This window comes from Anomaloglossus baeobatrachus, chromosome 6 (genome assembly GCF_048569485.1).
Source record: "Anomaloglossus baeobatrachus isolate aAnoBae1 chromosome 6, aAnoBae1.hap1, whole genome shotgun sequence".
Taxonomy (NCBI): Eukaryota; Metazoa; Chordata; class Amphibia; order Anura; family Aromobatidae; genus Anomaloglossus; species Anomaloglossus baeobatrachus.
In genome coordinates this window covers 542,314,821-542,336,229 of record NC_134358.1, presented here as the reverse complement: position 1 = coordinate 542,336,229, position 21,409 = coordinate 542,314,821, and the positions used below count along the sequence as shown (strand labels likewise).

At 47.0% G+C, this 21,409-nt stretch overlaps 1 protein-coding gene across 1 annotated transcript in view; it reads left to right on the top strand.

Annotated features, from left to right (window-relative positions):
* Positions 1–21,409, top strand: part of MINDY3 (MINDY lysine 48 deubiquitinase 3) — a 201,060-nt gene that overhangs the window by 48,589 nt on the left and 131,062 nt on the right. The window contains exons 7-8 of the mRNA XM_075315624.1: positions 8,594–8,708; positions 11,652–11,725. Coding sequence (XP_075171739.1) covers positions 8,594–8,708; positions 11,652–11,725 — 189 coding nt within the window. The remainder of the gene's footprint in view (positions 1–8,593; positions 8,709–11,651; positions 11,726–21,409) is intronic.

Genomic DNA, 21,409 nt, shown 5'->3' with positions numbered 1-21,409 from the left:
GGCGTCTCTACGCCGTTCTGATGCGCTCTTTGTCCTAGTCGCTGGTCAGCATAAGGGATCGCAAGCTTCCAAATCCACCCTGGCGCGGTGGATCAAGGAACCAATTCTTCACACATACCGTTCTGCTGGGCTTCCGATTCCATCTGGACTGAAGGCCCATTCTACCAGAGCCGTGGGTGCGTCCTGGGCATTGCGGCATCAGGCTACGGCTCAGCAAGTGTGCCAGGCGGCTACCTGGTCGAGTCTGCACACGTTTACCAAACACTATCAAGTGCATACCTACGCTTCGGCAGATGCCAGCCTAGGTAGACAGGTCCTTCAGGCGGCGGTGGCCCACCTGTAGGAAGAGGCTGTCTGACAGCCCGTTCATGTGGTATCTTTTTACCCACCCAGGGACTGCTTTTGGACGTCCCACTGTCTGGGTCTCCCAATTAGGAGCGAAAAAGAAGGGAATTTTGTTTACTTACCGTAAATTCCTTTTCTTCTAGCTCCAATTGGGAGACCCAGCACCCGCCCTATTTGTTCTTAGGGTTTCGTTTTTCGGGTGCACATGTTGTTCATGTTGTTTCTTAAGTTCTCCGATCTTGTTATCGGATTGAATTTGTTTTTGAAACTGTTATTGGCTTTCCTCCTTCTTGCTTTGGTACTAAAACTGAGGAATCCGTACTCCTACGGGAGGGTGTATAGCCAGAAGGGGAGGGGCCTTACACTTTTAAGTGTAGTTCTTTGTGCGGCCTCCAGAGGCAGTAGCTATACACCCACTGTCTGGGTCTCCCAATTGGAGCTAGAAGAAAAGGAATTTACGGTAAGTAAACAAAATTCCCTTCTTTCCTTCTTCTGAAGCCGGGGTACATGACGCGTCCTACGTCATCCACAATAGCCGGCATTGAGGTTCCATGCATGCGCACTACAATACTTTGATCTCCTCTGCTCAGGGCAAATCAAAGTGCGCCTGCGAAGGACCCCAGTGTTGGTTTGTGTGGATGATGTAGGACGCATCATCCACACTAGCTTCAGAAGACTGAGGACAAAGATGGCCGAAAGAGTAACGGAGTACAGTACTGGAGAACGGAGACGCCCATCCTACCCATCTGCTCTGCGCTGAACGTTTAGGTAAGTATTATAAAGTGTTTTTTACGTTATGCACAGCATTTTAAATGCTGTATATAAGAGCCCACAGGTGGTGGCCGCAGCTTATAGGCACCAAATCTGGTGACAGGTTGCCTTTAAAGAGGTTCTCTGGGGGAAAAAATAAAATAAGTCAATAATTTCTGTTTTACTCAAGAGAAAGCCTGTGCTATCCTATTGTGGGGGTGTGGTCTTTTTTCCCCCCCTGCATATTGCTTTCTGCAATGATTGGTCAACCTCATACAGGGGAAGAAGCACACGCCTCCAGGGAAGATTCTCTAGTAAACGCCCTTTTGGGCTTATAAATTATAATCTAAAGTTTACATGTTAATATCACCATAACGCAGAGGTGAAATTAAAAAGTAAAAGCCAAATTTTCTCTATTCCATAATGGAGAGATTTTAAAATGCTCAAACCTTTAAAAGGATTTATGTATAACTTTTTTCTGTTCCCGGAGAACCCGTTTTGTCATTTATTTTTATGGGGTTATTGGGAGAGACTCTACTAAAATTCACAACAGAGTCTCCGATTATAGACTTTACTTTGGACCGGGCCGGGTACTCCTGATGTGCTGAATTTAAGGGCCCGACTGCAACAAAGTTTGCCCTTTTTTTGGCCTTTTTTTTCCTCCTATCTGTTTCGTCTGGGGTGCACACATGACATAATAAGATCTGTAACTTGACAGGTGAAGGCGTCTCAAGGTCTTACAGGTACAGTATATTTTGGTGCAGAGATTCTTTATACACTCTTGTGAATCATGTTTCGGGGGCACAGGTCAAATTTTGTTTTTTTTAAGCAACTCTTTCTGAAGTCTAATCATGTACTTTTGTAAATTTTTGATAAAATGTGTAATCCAAAATTTTTTTAATCTCATACTACTCGAAACTTCGTTCTGAAACTTTCGGTTGTCACCGCGCAGTTCTACCCAAGCCAAGGGCAACCTGTAATTTCCACTTTCCGAGACCTCAAAACTACGGTTTTTAGTTCTTTGTGGGGGTGGGGGTAAGGGATGGTTGATGGGGGGAGAAATCCAGAGTAAATTCTACTACAACGGCTATCAAATTTATAGTCTCCATCTCCTCTATTATGACAACTTTCCAAAGTCTCAGCCTGTGTAAGAAGAATCACTGCTCAATAAAAGGAACGTTTTGAAGCTTCTTTCTTTAGTTCCTCAGTAACTACTCCTGGAAAAATATGTATTGAAAGCTTATTAGTCCTTTTAGGCTATCTGTAAATATTCTTATGGCACTTTTTGGACCATAACAAGAAGAGAAATACTCAACTTTTTTCATACATTTCCAGGAGGAGCAGTAGTGGAAGGAAGATTTAATATTCAGTGAATCTGACTGTGATGAACCATCCTCTTTTTTTTTTTTTTTTTCACAAGCCGGATAGAATTTCCTATTTATCAATTTATTTTTCCTTTTCCTGGAGGAATAACGGCACGTGTCCACGATCGGGAATAGCAGCGCATTGGACACCGCGTATTTTCGCGACGTCCAAGACGTTGCGTTGTGCATTACAAGCACAGTGAATGGGATTTGTAGAAATCTCCTGCCCACTGTACTTCTTTTCTCTGCAACGTAAACTGACCTGCGGCGTCGCTTCCTGAGCTACAGCATGTCAATTTTTGCTTGCGGTGAAGAGTCCACATCGCCCAGAATCCTGATCGTGGGCCCAGACTCTAGGTTCTCCTTCGGCGAACACATGTCTCTGCAGGAGAAGACAGTCTGCGCCCAGGATCATGGACACATACCCGAATATAGAAATGCCATTTCATGATTGATATAAATACTGTATGTACTACACCAGACATGTTAGCAGTGATCCATCACGGCTAGTAAAAACTGTCATCACTGAAGGGAGCCGAACATTATGCAACTGTCCGATTCTCATCCCTTGGCAGTGAACGTTGACTTTTTGTATCGATTAACAGCAAGCAGAGTTTTTTTTTCAACCCTAAGGCAGCGTGCCCACGATCAGTGTTTGCAGCATTTTGGATGCAGGCTGTTTCACTCCACCAAAAACGCTTCGTCAGGCCCTGTGCGCATGCTGCGGATTTTACTGCGGATTTCACTGAAGGAATGCTGCAGAAAATGTTTAACATTTCTGCAGCCGTTCTCCAGCAAAACTTATGGGGTTAAAAAATGCTGTTCACACGCTGCGTTTTTTTGGTTTTTTTTGTCCTGGAATTTCCGCTGCGCAATTAATGTTTATGACACTTAATTTCCGCAGATACCTGCGGTTTGAAGGGCTTTTGATCAATCACCCGCTTTTGCTGGGTCGGTGGAGGATTGATCCCTGGTATCCGGCCAGATGCTGCTCCCCATACAAAGTTTATGGGGAACACAATCTGGCACTATGGGGTAGGAGCAAGCGCTTCATACCCACTGATCACCAGTCGGCTGTCACACTGCTCCCGCGGCAGCTTTCATCTTCCAGAGGCGGCCGCTCATTAGTCTCATAACATATGCACGCTTTCCCTGCTCACTGGTGGCTGTGATTGGTTGGAGGCAGACATGCCCCCATGCTGAGTGACAGCTGTCTCACTGCAACCAATCACAGCCGCCGGTGGGCGGGTCTATAGCGTACAGTAAAATAAATAAATCATTAAAAAAATAAAATGGCGTGCGGTCCCCCCAATTTTGATAACCAGCCAGGATAAAGCCTCACAGCTGGGGGCTGGTATGCTCAGGCTGGGGAGCCCCACATTATTGGGAGCCCCCCAGCCTAAAAATATCAGCCAGCAGCCACCCGGAACTGCCGAATCCATTAGATGTGATAGTCCCGGGACTTTTCCCGGCTCTTCCCATTGCCCTGATGCGGGGGTAATAAGGAGTTAATGGCAGCCCACAGTTGTCACTAAGTCCTAGCTTAGTGATGGCAGGCGTCTGAGACACCCCCTCATCACTAAGCTGTGAGTGAAAGTAAATAAACACAAACACCACAAAAATCCTTTACTTGAAATAAGACTATAAAGCCCACCTCTTTCACCACTTTATTAACCCCACCAATAACAGCCCTCCAGGTCCAACGTAATCCACTTGAGGTTCCACGACGCTTCCAGCTCTGCTACATGTAACAATCACAGCGAGCGCCATAGACCACGACTGCTCACTGTGAGGGTCAGGCCGCAAGGGAAGTGAGCCGCGCAGGATCAGCGGTGACTTCACTCATGTGCTTTGTGGTGACAGGTGGAGGACTCAGCTGTCACTGCACATCAGCTGACTGAAGTCACCGCTGGTCTTATACTCACCTTCCCCAGCGAGGCTGCCTCCGGACGCTGGTCTCCTGCTTCCAGGCCGGCTCATGCATATGCAGGTATGCACTACACAGCCGACCCGCAAACAGCAGAGCGCCGAAGACAGCCGCACGGGAGACTTCAGCACCACGGACAGCAGGAGCGGGGACATGTGAGCATCTCCCTGTGCTATCAAAATAACGCAGGGACATACCGCAGCAAACCGCGGTAAAACCGCATGCGGATTTTTACCACAGGTGCGGTAATCTTTCAGAGGGTCCGGAATTTTAAGAAAATTCCATCGTCTAGTACGCACAGGGCCTCATACAGTACAAGCACAGTAGATGGGATTTCTAGAAATCCCATGTCCACTGTACGTGTACGGCCCGCAGCGTAAACTGACATGCTGTGTGACTTTCCGAGCCCCCTGCATGTCAATTCTTTCTCCATAGGGAGAACACAAGCCAGAGACCACAGCGCCCCCGAACCCTGATCTTGGGTACAAGCAGCAGTGGTCTCCTGCGGAGGAGACCCGTGACCCCGCAGGTCTGGACCCGTCTCGTCCAGGTGATCGTGGGCACGTACCCTCATACATGGTTCACAAAGTATGTTGCGGTAGAGAAGTTTTCCCAACTTTTTCCAGGGCCTCTTTCAGTCGCTATTGATTTATTTTTTTATTTTTTCACATTCGTAGCAAAAAGAAAAAAAAATGTGACTTGTCAATTTTGATCCACCACACAACTTGCAAAAGAACAGCTTCATAGACTATAATGGACAAGTGTTCTACCATGATAATCCCAACTAGGGCACGTACGTGGAAAACTGAGGTCTGACTGCGGCCCAAAAATAAGTGTTATCTGGTGCAATACAACGAACGATTATCTGACCTCTATTACCCGATTTAGATCTTATATATCTGCCCCGTTCCCGTAGCCCGTGCTCTCCCTTATGAGAGTCACCGAGAATACTCCAAAAAATGCTGACGACTGGCATATCCACACCTCGCCACCATGTGGGGTCTGTAATGCTCCCTATGGGGCCCCCCAAACAAGCCATAAACTGGACTGGAATAGCAAAAACATTTACAAATACGAAGGCCTGTAATGTATGGGCCACATCTGTGCAGCATTACACATAGATCAATAATTACACAGGGAGATTTATTTGCTCTTTAATGAGCCGTTCAGTGTTGAGGACAATGATTATAGAGGAATGTGCGAGCGCCCCACATACAGCCCGCCAGGGGCGCAAAATGTGTGTGCTGTCATACAGGTGCTTTACTGGCCCCTGGCAGGAGAGAGAGTCTAGTTACAGTATAGATTGGCATGTCAACATCAGATTTAGATCTTTATAGGGCTTTTAAAGGGATTTTAGCAGACCCTTTAACATGGGAGCGTCTATGATCAGCTGAGAGTCTACGGTAGCAAATTATTCTGTTTTTAAGAAGCTCTTAAAGGACTTGTCCCATAAAAATAGACAGGGTAATAAAAGATCTTTTACGGTCTGATTGTATAGGCCCTCATCGATTGGGGGAGGGGGGCTTAAATACTTGCGATTGGAGCAGTAATGAGCATGTGCGACCACAGTTTCACGGTCTACAGGAGTGATGGTCGCACATGCTCACTGATGATGCTCCATTCACTTTGGGAGTTTGGGTCCCCCGATCACAGGGTCTGTGAGCGACTCGGCAGCCCAAATCCTCCCCCACCACCTACCATTGCCGATGTTGAGGAGGACCTTTACATCAAATACTTAATTAACCTCTTGACACTAGTGATCTCTGGTTAAGAGTTCACCTTAACACCGACAGTTGCATAAAGACATTGGTTATCACAGAGGAGACCTTGGACTTGTCAGGTAGGGTCATAACGGCTTTTATACAGTCATGGCTGAAAGTTTAAGCCCCCGCCCCCCTTGCATTTGTTCCAGAAAATTAAGTATATTTCACATACAATTATTGCAATTACACATATTTTCTTCTACACTTTTTTTTTTAATTTTCTTTGTGTGTATTGGTACAACAAAAAAAACTCAAAAAAAGCTAATTGGACATAATTTCAACAAAACCCCCAAAATTGTTGGCACCTTTACAAAATTGTGGGTAAACAAGTTTGTTTCAAGAATGTGATACTTGTTCAACCACACCTGTAGCAAGTAACAGATGTGGGCAATAAGAAAATCACACCGAAAACAAGTTAAAAAGGGGAGAAGTTGACTCAATCTTTGCAGTGTGTGTCTGTGTGTGCCACACTAAGCATGGAGAACAAAAAGAGAAGAAGAGAACTGCCTGAGGCCTGGAGAACTAAAATTGTTGAAAAATATCAGCAATCTTTAAGGATACAAGTCCATCTTCAGAGAACTAAATGTTTCTTTGTCCACTGTGGTGACCGTAATCCAGAAGTTTACAGCCTATGGCACTGTAACTAATCTCCCAGGATGTGGATGGCCAGAGAATAACTGATGGAAGGTTGCAACGTATTATAGTCCAGATGGTGGATAAGGCCCAATCAGGTTCCAAATAAATTGATGCTGAACTGCAGGCTCAGGAGGCTGAACTGCAGGCTCAGGAGGCATTAGTGTCAGCATGAACTATACATCCATATTTAAATGTAATGTTATGGAGAAAACCCACTTCTGACATAAAAACATAAGCTAGACTGCAGTTTGCCAAAATGTACGTGAGAAACAAAAAGTCTTCTGGGAAAGAGTCGTATGGAAAATGGAAACATTATAGAGCTTTTTGGTAAAACATATCATCCTCCAGTTTACCAAAAGTGGAATGAGACCTAGAAAGAAAGAACACAGCACCTACGGTCAGATATGGTGGAGGCTCCGAGATGTTTTGCTGGCACTGGGTTCATTGACTGTGTGCAAGATTTCATGAAATCTGAAGATCACCAAAGGATTATGTAGTGTCCAGTGTCAAAAAGTTGGGTTTGCGTCTTAGATCATGGGTCTTCCAGCAGGACAGTGACCCCTAACATACTTCAAGAACCCTCCAGAAATGGATGGAAACAAAGCGCTGGAGAGTTCTGAAGTGGCATCAATGAGTCCGGATATAAATCCCATTGACACCAGTGGAGAAATCTTAAAATTGCTGTTGGGAAAAGAGAAGACTCCTTCAAATATGAGAGACCTGGAGCAAAAGAAGAGTCCGAGATTCCAGGTGAGAGGAGGAAGAAGCTTGTGGGGGGTTATAAGAAGTGATTGCAGGTATGTATTCCAAAGGGAGTGCACCCAAATATTAAGTTGAGGGTGCCAACAATTGTCCTGACACTTTTTGGAGTTTTGTATTAAATTATGTCCAAATTACCGTTTTTTTTGGGGGGGGGGGTTGTGTTGCAATAAACATAAGTAAATCAAAACATGGATTATTGTAGTAATTTTTTTTTTTTGAGAAATACCTCATTTTCTGGAAGAATTTCAAGGGTACCAACACGTATGGCCATGACTGTGAGCAATCTATACAACACAGCCTGCACAATGGCTCACAAACATATAGGCAAGAGAAAAGTGAAAACCCACATGAGGCAAAAGGCAAATTGAGATCCTATCAAATACTCAGTTTTTAGTTTTATTGCACAGTCGCCTCCTACCGGTTTTGACATATTTCAGTGCACCATGACACCTACTCCTGGCAGTAAGCTCCATGGTGTCACTGCTCTTACAGTAGAGAATCTTCTGATGTAGAAACCTTCTAGGAGTAGAAGATGCTTCCCTAGTGCTAGGTACAGTCCTGTATATAAAGTAATTGTTTGAGATGAGCCATTTGGTTCGCCCTGCCCTTTTCCGGCGTCCAGTCCTGTCCTCCACAGCAGATGATCTTCAAATATTGTGCTCGGCCCATGACTTCATTATGGCTGGTTATGTCCATGGGTTCCCAAGAAGCCCAAAAGTAAACACAAGCTGCTACCGAAGACCAGACATGATGCCGGACCAGGGCTGCGGGAATCATAGTGCTCAGCTCTGCCTTTGGCATGAGTCTACATTATATCGGCACACTTCAGCCATTTTTATTTTATTGTTTTTGTTACTAAACAGACTAACCCAATTCTGTTAAATTTTATCTGGGCCCCTAAGAGCCAACTCTTCAGTGCCCATATCGGATGATAACTGGAATGAATTGACCAATATGGCTAACAAGTACATTTTTTGGGGAGGGAAGTGTTTGCTCCGCAGCCTCGCCGGTGAAGACAACTCTTGTTTTGTGCTTTGTTTCCACAGAAAACGCACATTCCAAAGTTTTGCTGACCTGAAGGCGGCCATATGGGACGAGTACTCCGTATGGAGGAATAAATTCGGAGTGCTGCTCTTCCTGTACTCTGTCATCCTCACCAAGGTTGGTGTTCACACGATGGACCTGATCATGGACTTCTCCAAGGCACTTAATAATTCATATTTACTTACTTCTCCTCATATAGCGGCTATCAACACTCAATGTATAAGACTGATTTCCCCTTTAAATGATACAATTGGGGCTGCATGCCGCAGCTGCTGGGGAAGCCTAGGATCGTAAGCCCTTGGCCACATTATATATAATATAAATATAAAATATATATATATATATATATATAATTTGTACAGACCAAAAGTTTGGACACACCTTTTCATCTCTAGAGCAACTGTTAAGGGGAGACTTTGTGCAGCAGGCCTTCATGGTAAAATAGCTGCTAGGAAACCACTGCTAAGGACAGGCAACAAGCAGAAGAGACTTGTTTGGGCTAAAGACCACAAGGAATGGACATTAAACCAGTGGAAATCTGTGCTTTGGTCTGAGGAGTCCAAATTTGAGATCTTTGGATCCAACCACCGTGTCTTTGTAGAAAAGGTGAACGGATGGACTCTACATGGCTGGTTCCCACCGTGAAGCATGGAGGAGGAGATGTGATGGTGTGCGGGTGCTTTGCTGGTGACACTGTTGGGGATTTATTCAAAATTGAAGGCATACAGAACCAGCATGGCTATCACAGCATCTTGCAGCGGCGTGCTATTCCATCCGGTTTGCGTTTAGTTGGACCATCATTTATTTTTCAACAGGACAATGACCCCAAACACACCTCCAGGCTGTGTAAGGGCTATTTGACTAAGAAGGAGAGTGATGGGGTGCTACGCCAGATGACCTGGCCTCCACAGTCACCAGACCTGAACCCAATCGAGATGGTTTGGGGTGAGCTGGACCGCAGAGTGAAGGCAAAAGGGCCAACAAGTGCTAAGCATCTCTGGGAACGCCTTCAAGACTGTTGGAAAACCATTTTCGGTGACTACCTCTTGAAGCTCATCAAGAGAATGCCAAGAGTGTGCAAAGCAGTAATCAAAGCAAAAGGTGGCTACTGTGAAGAACCTAGAATATAAGACATATTTTCAGTTGTTTCACACTTTTTTAAGTATTCTATTCCACATGTGTTAATTCATAGTTTTGATGCCTTCAATGTGAATCTACAATTTTTAGAGTCCTGAAAATAAAAAAAACTCTTCGAATGAGGAGGTGTGTCCAAACTTTTGGTCTGTACTGTGTGTGTGTGTGTATATATATATATAATAAATGTTGAACACATCACACATTTTCTAAGAAAAGGTTTCTAAAGGTGCTATTGACTTGTTGGTAACAACCCAACCAATCCACACAGGTAAAGGGATCAAGTCATAGATGTCCATAAATTAAGTGTAATAATGAGAAATGACAGGAAAAAAGTATCGAACACGCTTATTAAATAAATTTCAGTAAGTAGAAAACAATTATTAGTGATGAAGCTTCAAGACACCTCCTGTATGGAGACACTAGTTTGCTGCATTGCTCAGGTGTAATTTTGGCCATTCTTCCACACAAACACTCTTCAAATCCTGAAGATCCCGTGAGCTCCTTCTATGAACTGTGAGCTTTAGTTCCTTCCATACATGATTGGATTTAGCTCCGGTGATTGGATCGGGAATTCTAGCAGCTTTATTCTTTCTCTGAAACTAATTGGGTGTTTTCTTGGCCGTGTGTTTGGGGTCATTGTCTTGCTGAAATGTCCACCCTCGTTTCATCTTCATCATCCTGGTAGATGGCAGCAACTTTTTATCAGGAATGTCTCAGTACATTTGTCCTTTCATTCCTCCTTCAATTGCATGAGGTTTGCCAGCGCGATATGCTGAAAAATTGCCAAACCCCATGATGTTCCCACCTCCACACTGCACTGTTGTTTGTGTTTTGGGAGTGATTTTGTCTTTTGGCCTCCAAAAATGGTTTGTATTATGGCATCCAAACAGTTCATCTGACCAGACTATATTCTCCCAAATTTGTCTAAATGTTATTGAGCAAACTTTAACCCCTTTTGAACATGATTTTTGTTCAGCAATGGAGTCTTGTCTGGTGAGCGTACATACAGGCCATGGAGGCTGAATGCGTTACTTATGGTTTTCTTTGAAACAGTTGTACCTGCTGATTCCAGGTCTTTCTGTTGCTCACCACAGAAGGTCTTTGGTTCTTGGACGATCCTTCTGATAATTATTTTCACTCTTCTGTCTGAAACATTGCGGGGATGTCAGGTCATGGTTTAAGGTGAAATGATGCTCTTCCCACTTCTGTTTTTTGGCCCCAACAGCTCTGACTGGAACCTTCAGTAGTTTAGAAATTGTTCTTTAACCAATGGCATCAGTGTATTTTGCAACAATAGGGTTGCAAAGGTCTTGAGACAGCTCACTGGTGTTCCCCATCATGAGATGTTTCTTGTGTGACACTTGGTAATGAGCCATCGGTTGAACCAGGTTATATTGTTTTTCACTAAGTGTTAGGATTGTGTTTGGATTACTTACAGATTGCAGCTGGTGTCATGACTCTCCATGGCTTTTTGCACCTTTCTTTCTTCATGTGTTCAATACTTTTTCTCAGTGTCATTTCTCATTATTACACAAAAGTTACTTTATGCGTTTTATCTGCCAAGAAATGCAGAAATGGTGCACAAATTTCTGCAGCAAATACTTAGCCTTTGCACATACACTTTAGAATTTTTGGGATTATGGATTGGATTAGGAATTATACTCCACTGTCTTTCCTGAAATTGCACATCCCAAGTAACAAAGTGGTGCATAGATATGACCCATCTAAAGGAGGGTGCTAAAGGCTGGCCGTACTTAGAGGCTGTATCCCTCCAAATGTGTGTGTTCCTCGCTGTCCAGGGACCCCCAGTTTAGTTCTGCGCTTCTTCTATCGGGACGCCTATAAAGCTAAATTTGGCCTGAAAATTGTATCGTCTCCTAACCATGTTGTCTTCCTTGATTTTTTTTTTTTTTTTTTTACCAGGGAATTGAAAATGTTAAAAATGAAATAGAAGATGCAGAAGAGCCTCTGATTGACCCTGTGTACGGACATGGCAGGTAAGATCCTCATTTTACCATACTGCTATTAGTTTTGTAAACCCTTATACAAATATCTTATTAGGGAACGCAGAGTTAAAGGGGGTTTCCTTGTAATACTTTTTCCGATTTTGGTTCGAGCTAGTGGAACTTTTAGCTTTCAGATCTGTCACTCCAGTTTGAAGCCAGGACGCGTACACCCGGCATCATAGTGCGCATGGCTGAAACTCCGGGGTCATGCACACTGAGCTGAAATCCAGTCTTGAGCGGCGATGGCGGCGGAGAGGTGAGATCCTGTGATGCTGCACATTCATTACAAGAATGCCGCGGAGACACCATCACATGTTTCTCAACGCTGGCAGGAAACTAGCCAGGTCTTTCACCGGGAAGGAACAACAACGGGAAGGGCAGTCTCCAGTCAAGGAAACCACCTATGCCAAAACATGGTATCCATCCACAGACAGCCGTTTCGGGGTATTTGCCCCTAATCAGTGTAGAGTAGGAAACTGGCTAGTGGGAGCAATAAACACGTGATGGTGTCTCCGCGGTGTTGGATGTTGATCTCCCCAAGGTTAACCATCCTTAACTATGCTGCACATTCATTAGCATGTTAGCACACCAACAGGGGCATACTAACATGCTAATGGGGCAGACTGCACCCATTAGCATATCATAAAGGATCTTTAGACTATGTTTGTGCGCTGCGTTTTTTACCGCGTTTTGTGCTCCAAACTGTATGACTTTGCTTCCCCAGCAAAGCCTATGACATTTCATTTTTGTTGTCCGCACAGTGCAGTTTTGTTTTGCTGTGTTTTTGAGCAGAAAAAAAGCATGTCAATTCTTTTCTTTGTTTTGCTGCGTTTTTCCACCCATCCAATGCATTTAAAAAACAAAGCAAAACCAAGCCAAAAATGCGGTAAAACATAATGCGTTTTTGCCGCAAGTGCATTTTTTTGTGTGCGCTCTTAGCGGCAAAAAATACACAAATGCAGCATCTTAAAAAAAAAACAAAACAAACAACAATGTGTGCACATAGCCTTAAGGGGGCTTTACACGCTACGACATCGCTAATGAGGAGTCGTTGGGGTCACGGAATTTGTGACGCACATCCGGCCGCATTAGCGATGTTGTTGCGTGTGACACCGATGAGCGATTTTGCATCGTTGCAAAAACGTGCAAAATCGCTAATCGGCGACACGGGGGTCCATTCTTAAAAATCGTTACTGCAGCAGTAATGAAGTTGTTCCTCGTTCCTGCGGCAGCACACATCGCTCCGTGTGACACCGCAGGAACGAGGAAGCTGCCCTTACCTGCCTCCCGGCCGCTATGCGGAAGGAAGGAGGTGGGCGGGATGTTACGTCCCGCTCATCTCCGCCCCTCTCCGCCCCTCCGCTGCTATTGGGTGGCGGTTCAGTGACGTCGCTGTGACGCCGCAAGGACCGCCCTCTTAGAAAGGAGGCGGTTCGCCCGTCACAGCGACGTCGCCGGACAGGTAAGTAGTGTGACTGCTTTTGTGCGGCACGGGCAGCGATTTGCCCGTGTCGCGCAACAGATGGGGGCGGGTACCCACACTAGCGATATCGGGAGCGATATCGCAGTGTGTAAAGTAGCCTTTAGAAATACGTTTTTCTAAAGATCTCTTTATCTATGTTAGTGTTTACAGGGACGGTTAGGCAGGGATTAGCAATATGCACCCAGAACTGCTCGTGGTCCTGGGTGCATATTGCACATGACAGGTTCCCTTTTTTAGGGCCGCACACTGCGGATTTTACCGCGGAATTGCCGCGGATTTCACTGAAGGAATGCTACAGAAAATGTTTAACGTTTCTGCATTCCTTCTCCAGCAAAACCTATTGGGATTTAAAAATCCTGTGCGCACACTGCGTTTTTTTTTTTTTTTACTGCGGGTTTTGCTGCGGAATTTATGTGCATGTCACTTCTTTTCCGCAGGTATCTGCGGTTTGAAGGGCTGGTAGATCAATCACCTGCTGTTTTTGCCATAGATAATGGTAAAAAAACTGCAGAGACCAATCTGCGGTTAACCGCGGGTGTGGTTTTAACGCTGTTTTTGCCGCGGGTGCGGAATTCTTTCAGAGGGTCTTTCTAGTGTGCACAGAGTTCCTTTTTGGTTTTTTTTAACTCTATACATCTTGAGCTGTATTTTAGAAGTTGTTGTGTATCTCCTATTAACCCCTTAACAACCGCGAGCGGTAAAATTACATCCTTGCGGTCATATTATCAATGTCACCCGGGAGATCGGCGCACATATCAGCTGACTTCTACAGCTGACGTGTGCTTGCCAGGCACGAGCGGAATGGTTATCTGCCCGTGCCTTTTAAACCATTAAAACCGCGTTTCCGCTGAACATTTACTTACGGGTCGATACCGGAATTCACGTGACTTGATTACTTGACTTTTGGTAGTTGTCATGGTAACACAGGGTCATGTAATGACTCCTGTGCTCACATGACTAAGGTCTTGTAAACAAACAGCCAAGTACTGGCTGTTAAAAGAGATGACCATTTCTCCCAGTCTAAGCGGTGCTGCTCTGATCGGGAGAAATGAATGAGCGATCAGACTGCTGATCATTATAGTCCCCTAGGGGACCTAGTAAAAATAAAAAAAAATTAAAAAAAAGTTTTAAAAAACCCTAAAAGTTCAAATCACCCCTACTTTCGCCCATTGAAAATTAAAGGGTTAAAAAAAATAAAAAAATATGCACACATTTAGTATTGCCGCATTCAGAAACGCCCGATCTATAAAAATATAAAATCAATTAATCTGATCGGTAAACAATCAAAATTACGTTTTTTGATCGCCACAAATTTGGCGCAAAATGCAATAACAGGCGATCAAAACTGTGCATCTGCGCAAAAATGGTACGGTTAAAAACATCAGCTCGAGATGCAAAAAAATAAGCAGTCAGTGAGCCATAGATCCCGAAAAATGAGAACACTACATGTCATGGAAAATGGCGCAAAACGTACGCCACTTTCTTTTTCGCTCCTAATTGGGAGACCCAGACAGTGGGTGTATAGCTACTGCCTCTGGAGGCCGCACAAAGAACTACACTTAAAAGTGTAAGGCCCCTCCCCTTCTGGCTATACACCCTCCCGTAGGAGTACAGATTCCTCAGTTTTAGCTTTGTGCGCAAGGAGGTCAGACACGCACGCATAGCTCCATTGTTTTTAGTCAGCAGCAGCTGCTGACTATGTCGGATGGAAGAAAAGAGGGTCTATACAGACTCCCAGCATGCTCCCTTCTCACCCCACTTATGTCGGAGGTGTTTGTAAGGTTGAGGTACCCATTGCGGGTACGGCGGCAGGAGCCCACATGCTGATTCCTTCCCCATCCCTTTTTACAGGGCTCTGGGTGAAGTGGGATTTACCGGTCTCCAGGCACAGAGACCGTGCTCCATCTACAGCCCCTGGAGAAGATGCTGGATGGAGCGGAGTACATCAGGGACATGGCCCTGCTTCCTCAAGGTACTCTGTGTCCCCGTGTATCTGGCGCTCACACCGCAGCATGCTGGGTGTTGTAGTGCGCCGGGGGACATCAGCGCTGCGGCGCCTGTGCCATGGCCTCATTCAGCTTTGCTGAAGCAGGCACATTTATGGGAATAGGCCGCGCCGGCCGCTGGGACTGCGGCGCGGCTGGCACTTGTAGTGCGCCGGGGACTTCAGCGCGGCCTGCGCTTTTACGGCGGCCGCGCTGATAACTACAGTCCCCGGCTTTTGCGGCCTGCTTCCTTTCGTTCCCGCCCCCAGACCTGCCAGTCAGGAGAGGGGCGGGACGCTGCCCACGTCTAGAACTCGGTCGCGCCGGCCGCTCGAACAGCGGCGCGGCTGGCACTTGCGGTGCGCCGGGGACTTCAGCGCGGCCCGCGCTTTTACGGCGGCCGCGCTGATAACTCGAGTCCCCGGCTTTTGCGGCCTGCTTTCGTTCGTTCCCGCCCACAGACCTGCCAGTCAGGAGAGGGGCGGGACGCTGGCCAGTGCATCAGCGCTGAGGGCTGGAGTCGTTTTTACATACTCCAGCCCTCACAGTCAGCACAGAGGGGACACTGTTCCCGCACTTTTGTTTGGGAACTCCCACGGACCGCCCCTCTCCACAGAAGCCGGCAGCCATTCTTGCTGACACGCTGAGCTGCAGAGGGGAGCCGGGGAGACCCAGACAAGGCATTCTGCAGCCTCTTACCCGCTGTTCAGCGGGCGGTAAGCAGCCCTCAGGGCTCACCCCCTCTTGTGCTCGTAGTATTCTTAGTATTTTGTTGCTACAAATACTTGGTATTACATAGCGCTGGTCGCCCTTTGGCTATAGACTCTCTCACATGCAGAGAGCCAGCAGCATGTCGCCCGTAAAACGCAAGGGTGCCAAGGCACAGACATTGTATGCTTCCTGCACCGCATGTGGGACTTTTCTACCGGCAGGCTCCACGGACCCCCATTGTGTGCAGTGCTCGGCCCCTGCGGCGCTTGCACAGTCGGGACCTCTGCTGGACGTGTCCCAGGGTGTACCACCTGTGAATGCTGTCCAGGTGACAGGAACTGAGTTTGCAGCTTTTGCTGACAGAATGTCTCTCACTATGTCACAAATTCTTGACACATTGCGAGCTAGGCCTGTACTTCAGACCACGGACACTGTGCATGTATTGCCCCCTGGTCCCCCTCAGCTCCTAGCTCCGGGACGGGCATCTACACCTCAGGGTGAAGACTCTGACTCGGACGATGGCCCCGGGCAGCCTAAGCGGGCTCGTTATGACGGGCCTTCACATTCATCTCAATGGTCTGGATCCCAGCGGGATGAATCTATGGGTGATGAGGCGGACTTAACTGATCAGGATTCTGATCCTGGGACCGCTCTCAATCTAGATACACCAGATGGTGACGCAATAGTTAATGATCTTATATTTAACATCAATAAGATGTTGAATATTTCCCCACCAGCTCCTCCTGTAGAGGAGTCAGCTTCGCAGCACGAGAGAATCCATTTCAGATACCCTAAGCGTACATTAAGCACTTTTCTGGACCACGCTGACTTTAGAGACGCAATCCAGAAACCCCACGCTTATCCTGAAAGGCGTTTTCCTAAACGACTTAAAGATACACGCTACCCTTTTCCCTCTGAAGTGGTCAAGGGTTGGACCCAGTGTCCAAAAGTGGATCCTCCAATTTCCAGGCTTGCAGCCAGATCCTTGGTTGCCGTTGAAGATGGAGCGGCACTTAAAGATGCCACTGACAGGCAGATGGAGCTCTGGCTGAAATCCATCTATGAAGCGATTGGAGCGTCATTAGCGCCTTCTTTTGCGGCCGTATGGGCACTCCAAGCTATCACGGCCGGGCTTGCGCGAGTCGACTCAGTCACACGTGCATTTGCCCCGCAGGTAGCACCATTGACCTCGCAAATGGCGGCATTCGCGTCGTACGCGATTAATGCTGTTCTTGACGCTACAAGCCGCACGGCAGTGGCGTCAGCCAACTCAGTTGTTTTGCGTAGGGCTCTGTGGTTGAGACATTGGAAAGCAGATTCTCATTCCAAGAAGTGCTTAACCAATTTGCCTTTTTCTCGTGACCGATTGTTTGGAGAGCGTTTGGATGAAATCATCAAACACTCCAAGGGTAAGGACTCTTCCTTACCGCAACACAGACAAAACAAGCCCCAACAGAGGAGGGGTCAGTCTGGTTATCGGTCCTTTCGAGGACAGGGCAGGTCCCAATTCGCCTCGTCAAAAAAGACTCAAAAGGACCAGAGACGTTCAAATTCTTGGAGGTCTCAGTCACGCCCAAAAAGACCAGCCGGAGGAACCGTTGCCAAAACGACGTCCTCCTGACTTGCGGTCTCCGATGCCCACACCCGCGGTCGGTGGGAGGCTGTCCCACTTTGGCGACATTTGGCTAGCAAATGTCAAAGACCGTTGGGTGAGAGATATTCTATCTCACGGGTACAGGATAGAGTTCGGTTCTCGTCCGCCAACTCGTTTCTTCAGAACTTCTCCACCACCAGACCGAGCCGATGCTCTGTTGCAGGCGGTGGCCGCTCTAAAGGCGGAAGGAGTGGTGACCTCCGTCCCTCTTCAGGAACAGGGTCACGGTTTTTACTCCAATCTGTTTGTGGTCCCAAAAAAGGACGGATCGTATCGTCCCGTCCTGGATCTGAAGTTGCTCAACAGACACGTAAAAGTCAGGAGGTTCCGGATGGAATCCCTACGCTCCGTCATAGCCTCAATGTCTCAGGGAGATTTTCTAGCATCAATAGACATCAAAGATGCGTATCTCCACGTGCCGATTGCACCAGAGCATCAGCGTTTCCTACGTTTCGTCATACACGACGAGCACCTACAGTTCGTAGCGTTACCCTTCGGTCTGGCAACAGCCCCCCGGGTCTTCACCAAAGTCATGGCAGCAGTAGTAGCTGTTCTGCACTCGCAGGGTCACTCGGTCATCCCGTACCTAGACGACCTGCTTATAAAGGCATCCTCTCAAGAAGCATGCCAACACAGTCTGAAGGTGGCGCTAGACACTCTCCAGACTTTCGGGTGGATTATCAACTTTCCAAAGTCTCATCTAACCCCGACCCAATCTCTGACTTATCTTGGCATGGAGTTTCATACTCTATCAGCGATAGTGAGGCTTCCACTGGACAAGCAGTGCTCGCTACGGACTGGAGTGCAATCTCTCCTTCAGAGCCAGTCGCACTCACTGAGGCGCCTCATGCATTTCCTAGGAAAGATGGTAGCAGCAATGGAGGCAGTCCCGTTCGCGCAGTTTCATCTGCGCCCTCTCCAATGGGACATTCTGCGCCAATGGGATGGGAAATCGACGTCCCTCGACAGGACTGTCTCCCTCTCTCAGACTGCCAAGGACTCTCTACGTTGGTGGCTTCTCCCCAACTCATTGTCACAGGGAAAGTCGTTCCTTCCCCCGTCCTGGGCAGTGGTCACGACAGATGCGAGCCTATCAGGGTGGGGAGCGGTGTTTCTCCACCACAGGGCTCAGGGGACGTGGACTCAGGAAGAGTCCACCTTGCAGATCAATGTTCTGGAAATCAGAGCAATCTATCTTGCCCTGCGAGCCTTCCAACAATGGCTGGAAGGCAAGCAGATTCGGATTCAGTCGGACAATTCCACGGCGGTGGCGTACATCAACCACCAAGGGGGAACACGCAGTCGCCAAGCTTTTCAAGAAGTCCAGCGGATTTTGACGTGGGTGGAAAGCAGAGCGTCCACCATATCTGCAGTTCACATCCCAGGCGTGGAAAACTGGGAAGCAGACTTTCTCAGTCGCCAGGGCATGGACGCAGGAGAATGGTCCCTTCACCCGGACGTGTTTCAACAGATCTGTTGCCGCTGGGGGTCGCCGGACGTCGATCTGATGGCGTCACGGCACAACAACAAGGTCCCAGTTTTCATGGCACGGTCTCACGATCACCGAGCGCTGGCGGCAGACGCCTTGGTTCAGGATTGGTCGCAATTCCGACTCCCCTATGTGTTCCCACCTCTAGCATTGTTACCCAGAGTTCTCCGGAAAATCAAGTCCGACTGCCAGCGAGCCATACTCGTCGCTCCAAATTGGCCAAGAAGGTCGTGGTACCCGGATCTGTGGCATCTCACGGTAGGCCAACCGTGGGCACTACCAGACCGTCCAGATCTGCTGTCTCAAGGGCCGTTTTTCCATCTGAATTCTGCGGCCCTGAACCTGACTGTGTGGCCATTGAGTCCTGGATCCTAGCGGCCTCAGGTTTATCTCAGGGAGTTGTTGCCACAATGAGACAGGCTAGAAAACCATCCTCAGCTAAGATCTATCACAGGACGTGGAAGATATTCTTAGCGTGGTGCTTGGCTCAAGGGTTTTCTCCCTGGCCATTTGCATTGCCAATTTTTCTTTCCTTCCTGCAGTCTGGGTTGGAAAAAGGTTTGTCCCTTAGCTCGCTTAAGGGTCAAGTCTCCGCGTTATCCGTATTCTTTCAGAAGCGCTTGGCACAGCTTTCTAAAGTACGCACGTTTCTCCAAGGAGTTTGTCATATCGTTCCTCCTTACAGACGGCCATTGGAACCCTGGGATCTGAACAAGGTTCTCCTTGCTCTTCAAAGGCCGCCTTTCGAGCCTTTGAAAGAGGTTCCCCTTTCTCGGCTTTCACAAAAGGTAGTTTTTCTTGTAGCGGTCACGTCTCTTCGAAGAGTGTCCGAGCTGGCGGCGTTATCTTGCAAATCTCCCTTCCTGGTATTTCACCAAGACAAGGTAGTACTGCGTCCAATTCCAGAGTTTTCTCCCAAGGTGGTTTCTTCCTTTCATCTCAATCAGGATATCACTTTGCCATCTTTGTGTCCGCATCCAGTTCACCAATTTGAAAAGGGTTTACATCTGTTGGACCTGGTGAGAGCACTCAGGATTTACATTTCTCGCACGGCGCCTCTACGCCGTTCGGATGCGCTCTTTGTCCTAGTCGCTGGTCAGCATAAGGGATCGCAAGCTTCCAAATCCACCCTGGCGCGGTGGATCAAGGAACCAATTCTTCACACATACCGTTCTGCTGGGCTTCAGATTCCATCTGGACTGAAGGCCCATTCTACCAGAGCCGTTGGTGCGTCCTGGGCGTTGAGGCATCAGGCTACGGCTCAGCAAGTGTGCCAGGCGGCTACCTGGTCGAGTCTGCACACGTTTACCAAACACTATCAAGTGCATACCTACGCTTCGGCAGACGCCAGCCTAGGTAGACAGGTCCTTCAGGCGGCGGTGGCCCACCTGTAGGAAGAGGCTGTATGACAGCCCGTTCATGTGGTATCTTTTTACCCACCCAGGGACTGCTTTTGGACGTCCCACTGTCTGGGTCTCCCAATTAGGAGCGAAAAAGAAGAAGGGAATTTTGTTTACTTACCGTAAATTCCTTTTCTTCTAGCTCCAATTGGGAGACCCAGCACCCGCCCTATCTGTTTTTAGGGTTTCGTTTTTTCGGGTGCACATGTTGTTCACGTTGTTTCTTAAGTTCTCCGATCTAGTTATCGGATTGAATTTGTTTTTGAAACTGTTATTGGCTTTCCTCCTTCTTGCTTTGGTACTAAAACTGAGGAATCTGTACTCCTACGGGAGGGTGTATAGCCAGAAGGGGAGGGGCCTTACACTTTTAAGTGTAGTTCTTTGTGCGGCCTCCAGAGGCAGTAGCTATACACCCACTGTCTGGGTCTCCCAATTGGAGCTAGAAGAAAAGGAATTTACGGTAAGTAAACAAAATTCCCTTCTTTTTCGATCAAACTTCTGATTTTTTTTTTTTTTCTAACCTCTTAGATAAAAGTAAACCTATTTATCTTTAGTATCTACAAACTCGCACCGACCTGAGGCATCACCCTGACATGTCAGTTTTACCGTATAGTGAACACTGAATAAAATATCTCAAAAACAATAGTGCAATTGCACTTTTTTTTTTTTTTTTTTTTAGTTTTCCAGTGCACTATATGGTAAAACTCTTGGCGTCATTTAAAAGTACAACTCGTTCCCGAAAAAAAACAAGCCCTCACGTGACCATATGGACTGAAAAATAAAAAAGTTGCGTCTCTAGGAAGAAGGATGGCGAAAAAAAACAAACGGAAAACGCAAAATCGGCCGGTCACGAAGGCTTAGGCTGTGTTCACACACTGCGTTTTTTACCTGCGTTTTTGGTCCGTTTTTGGTCCGTTTTTGCTGCAGAAATTTCTTGAGAAATTCTTGTAACC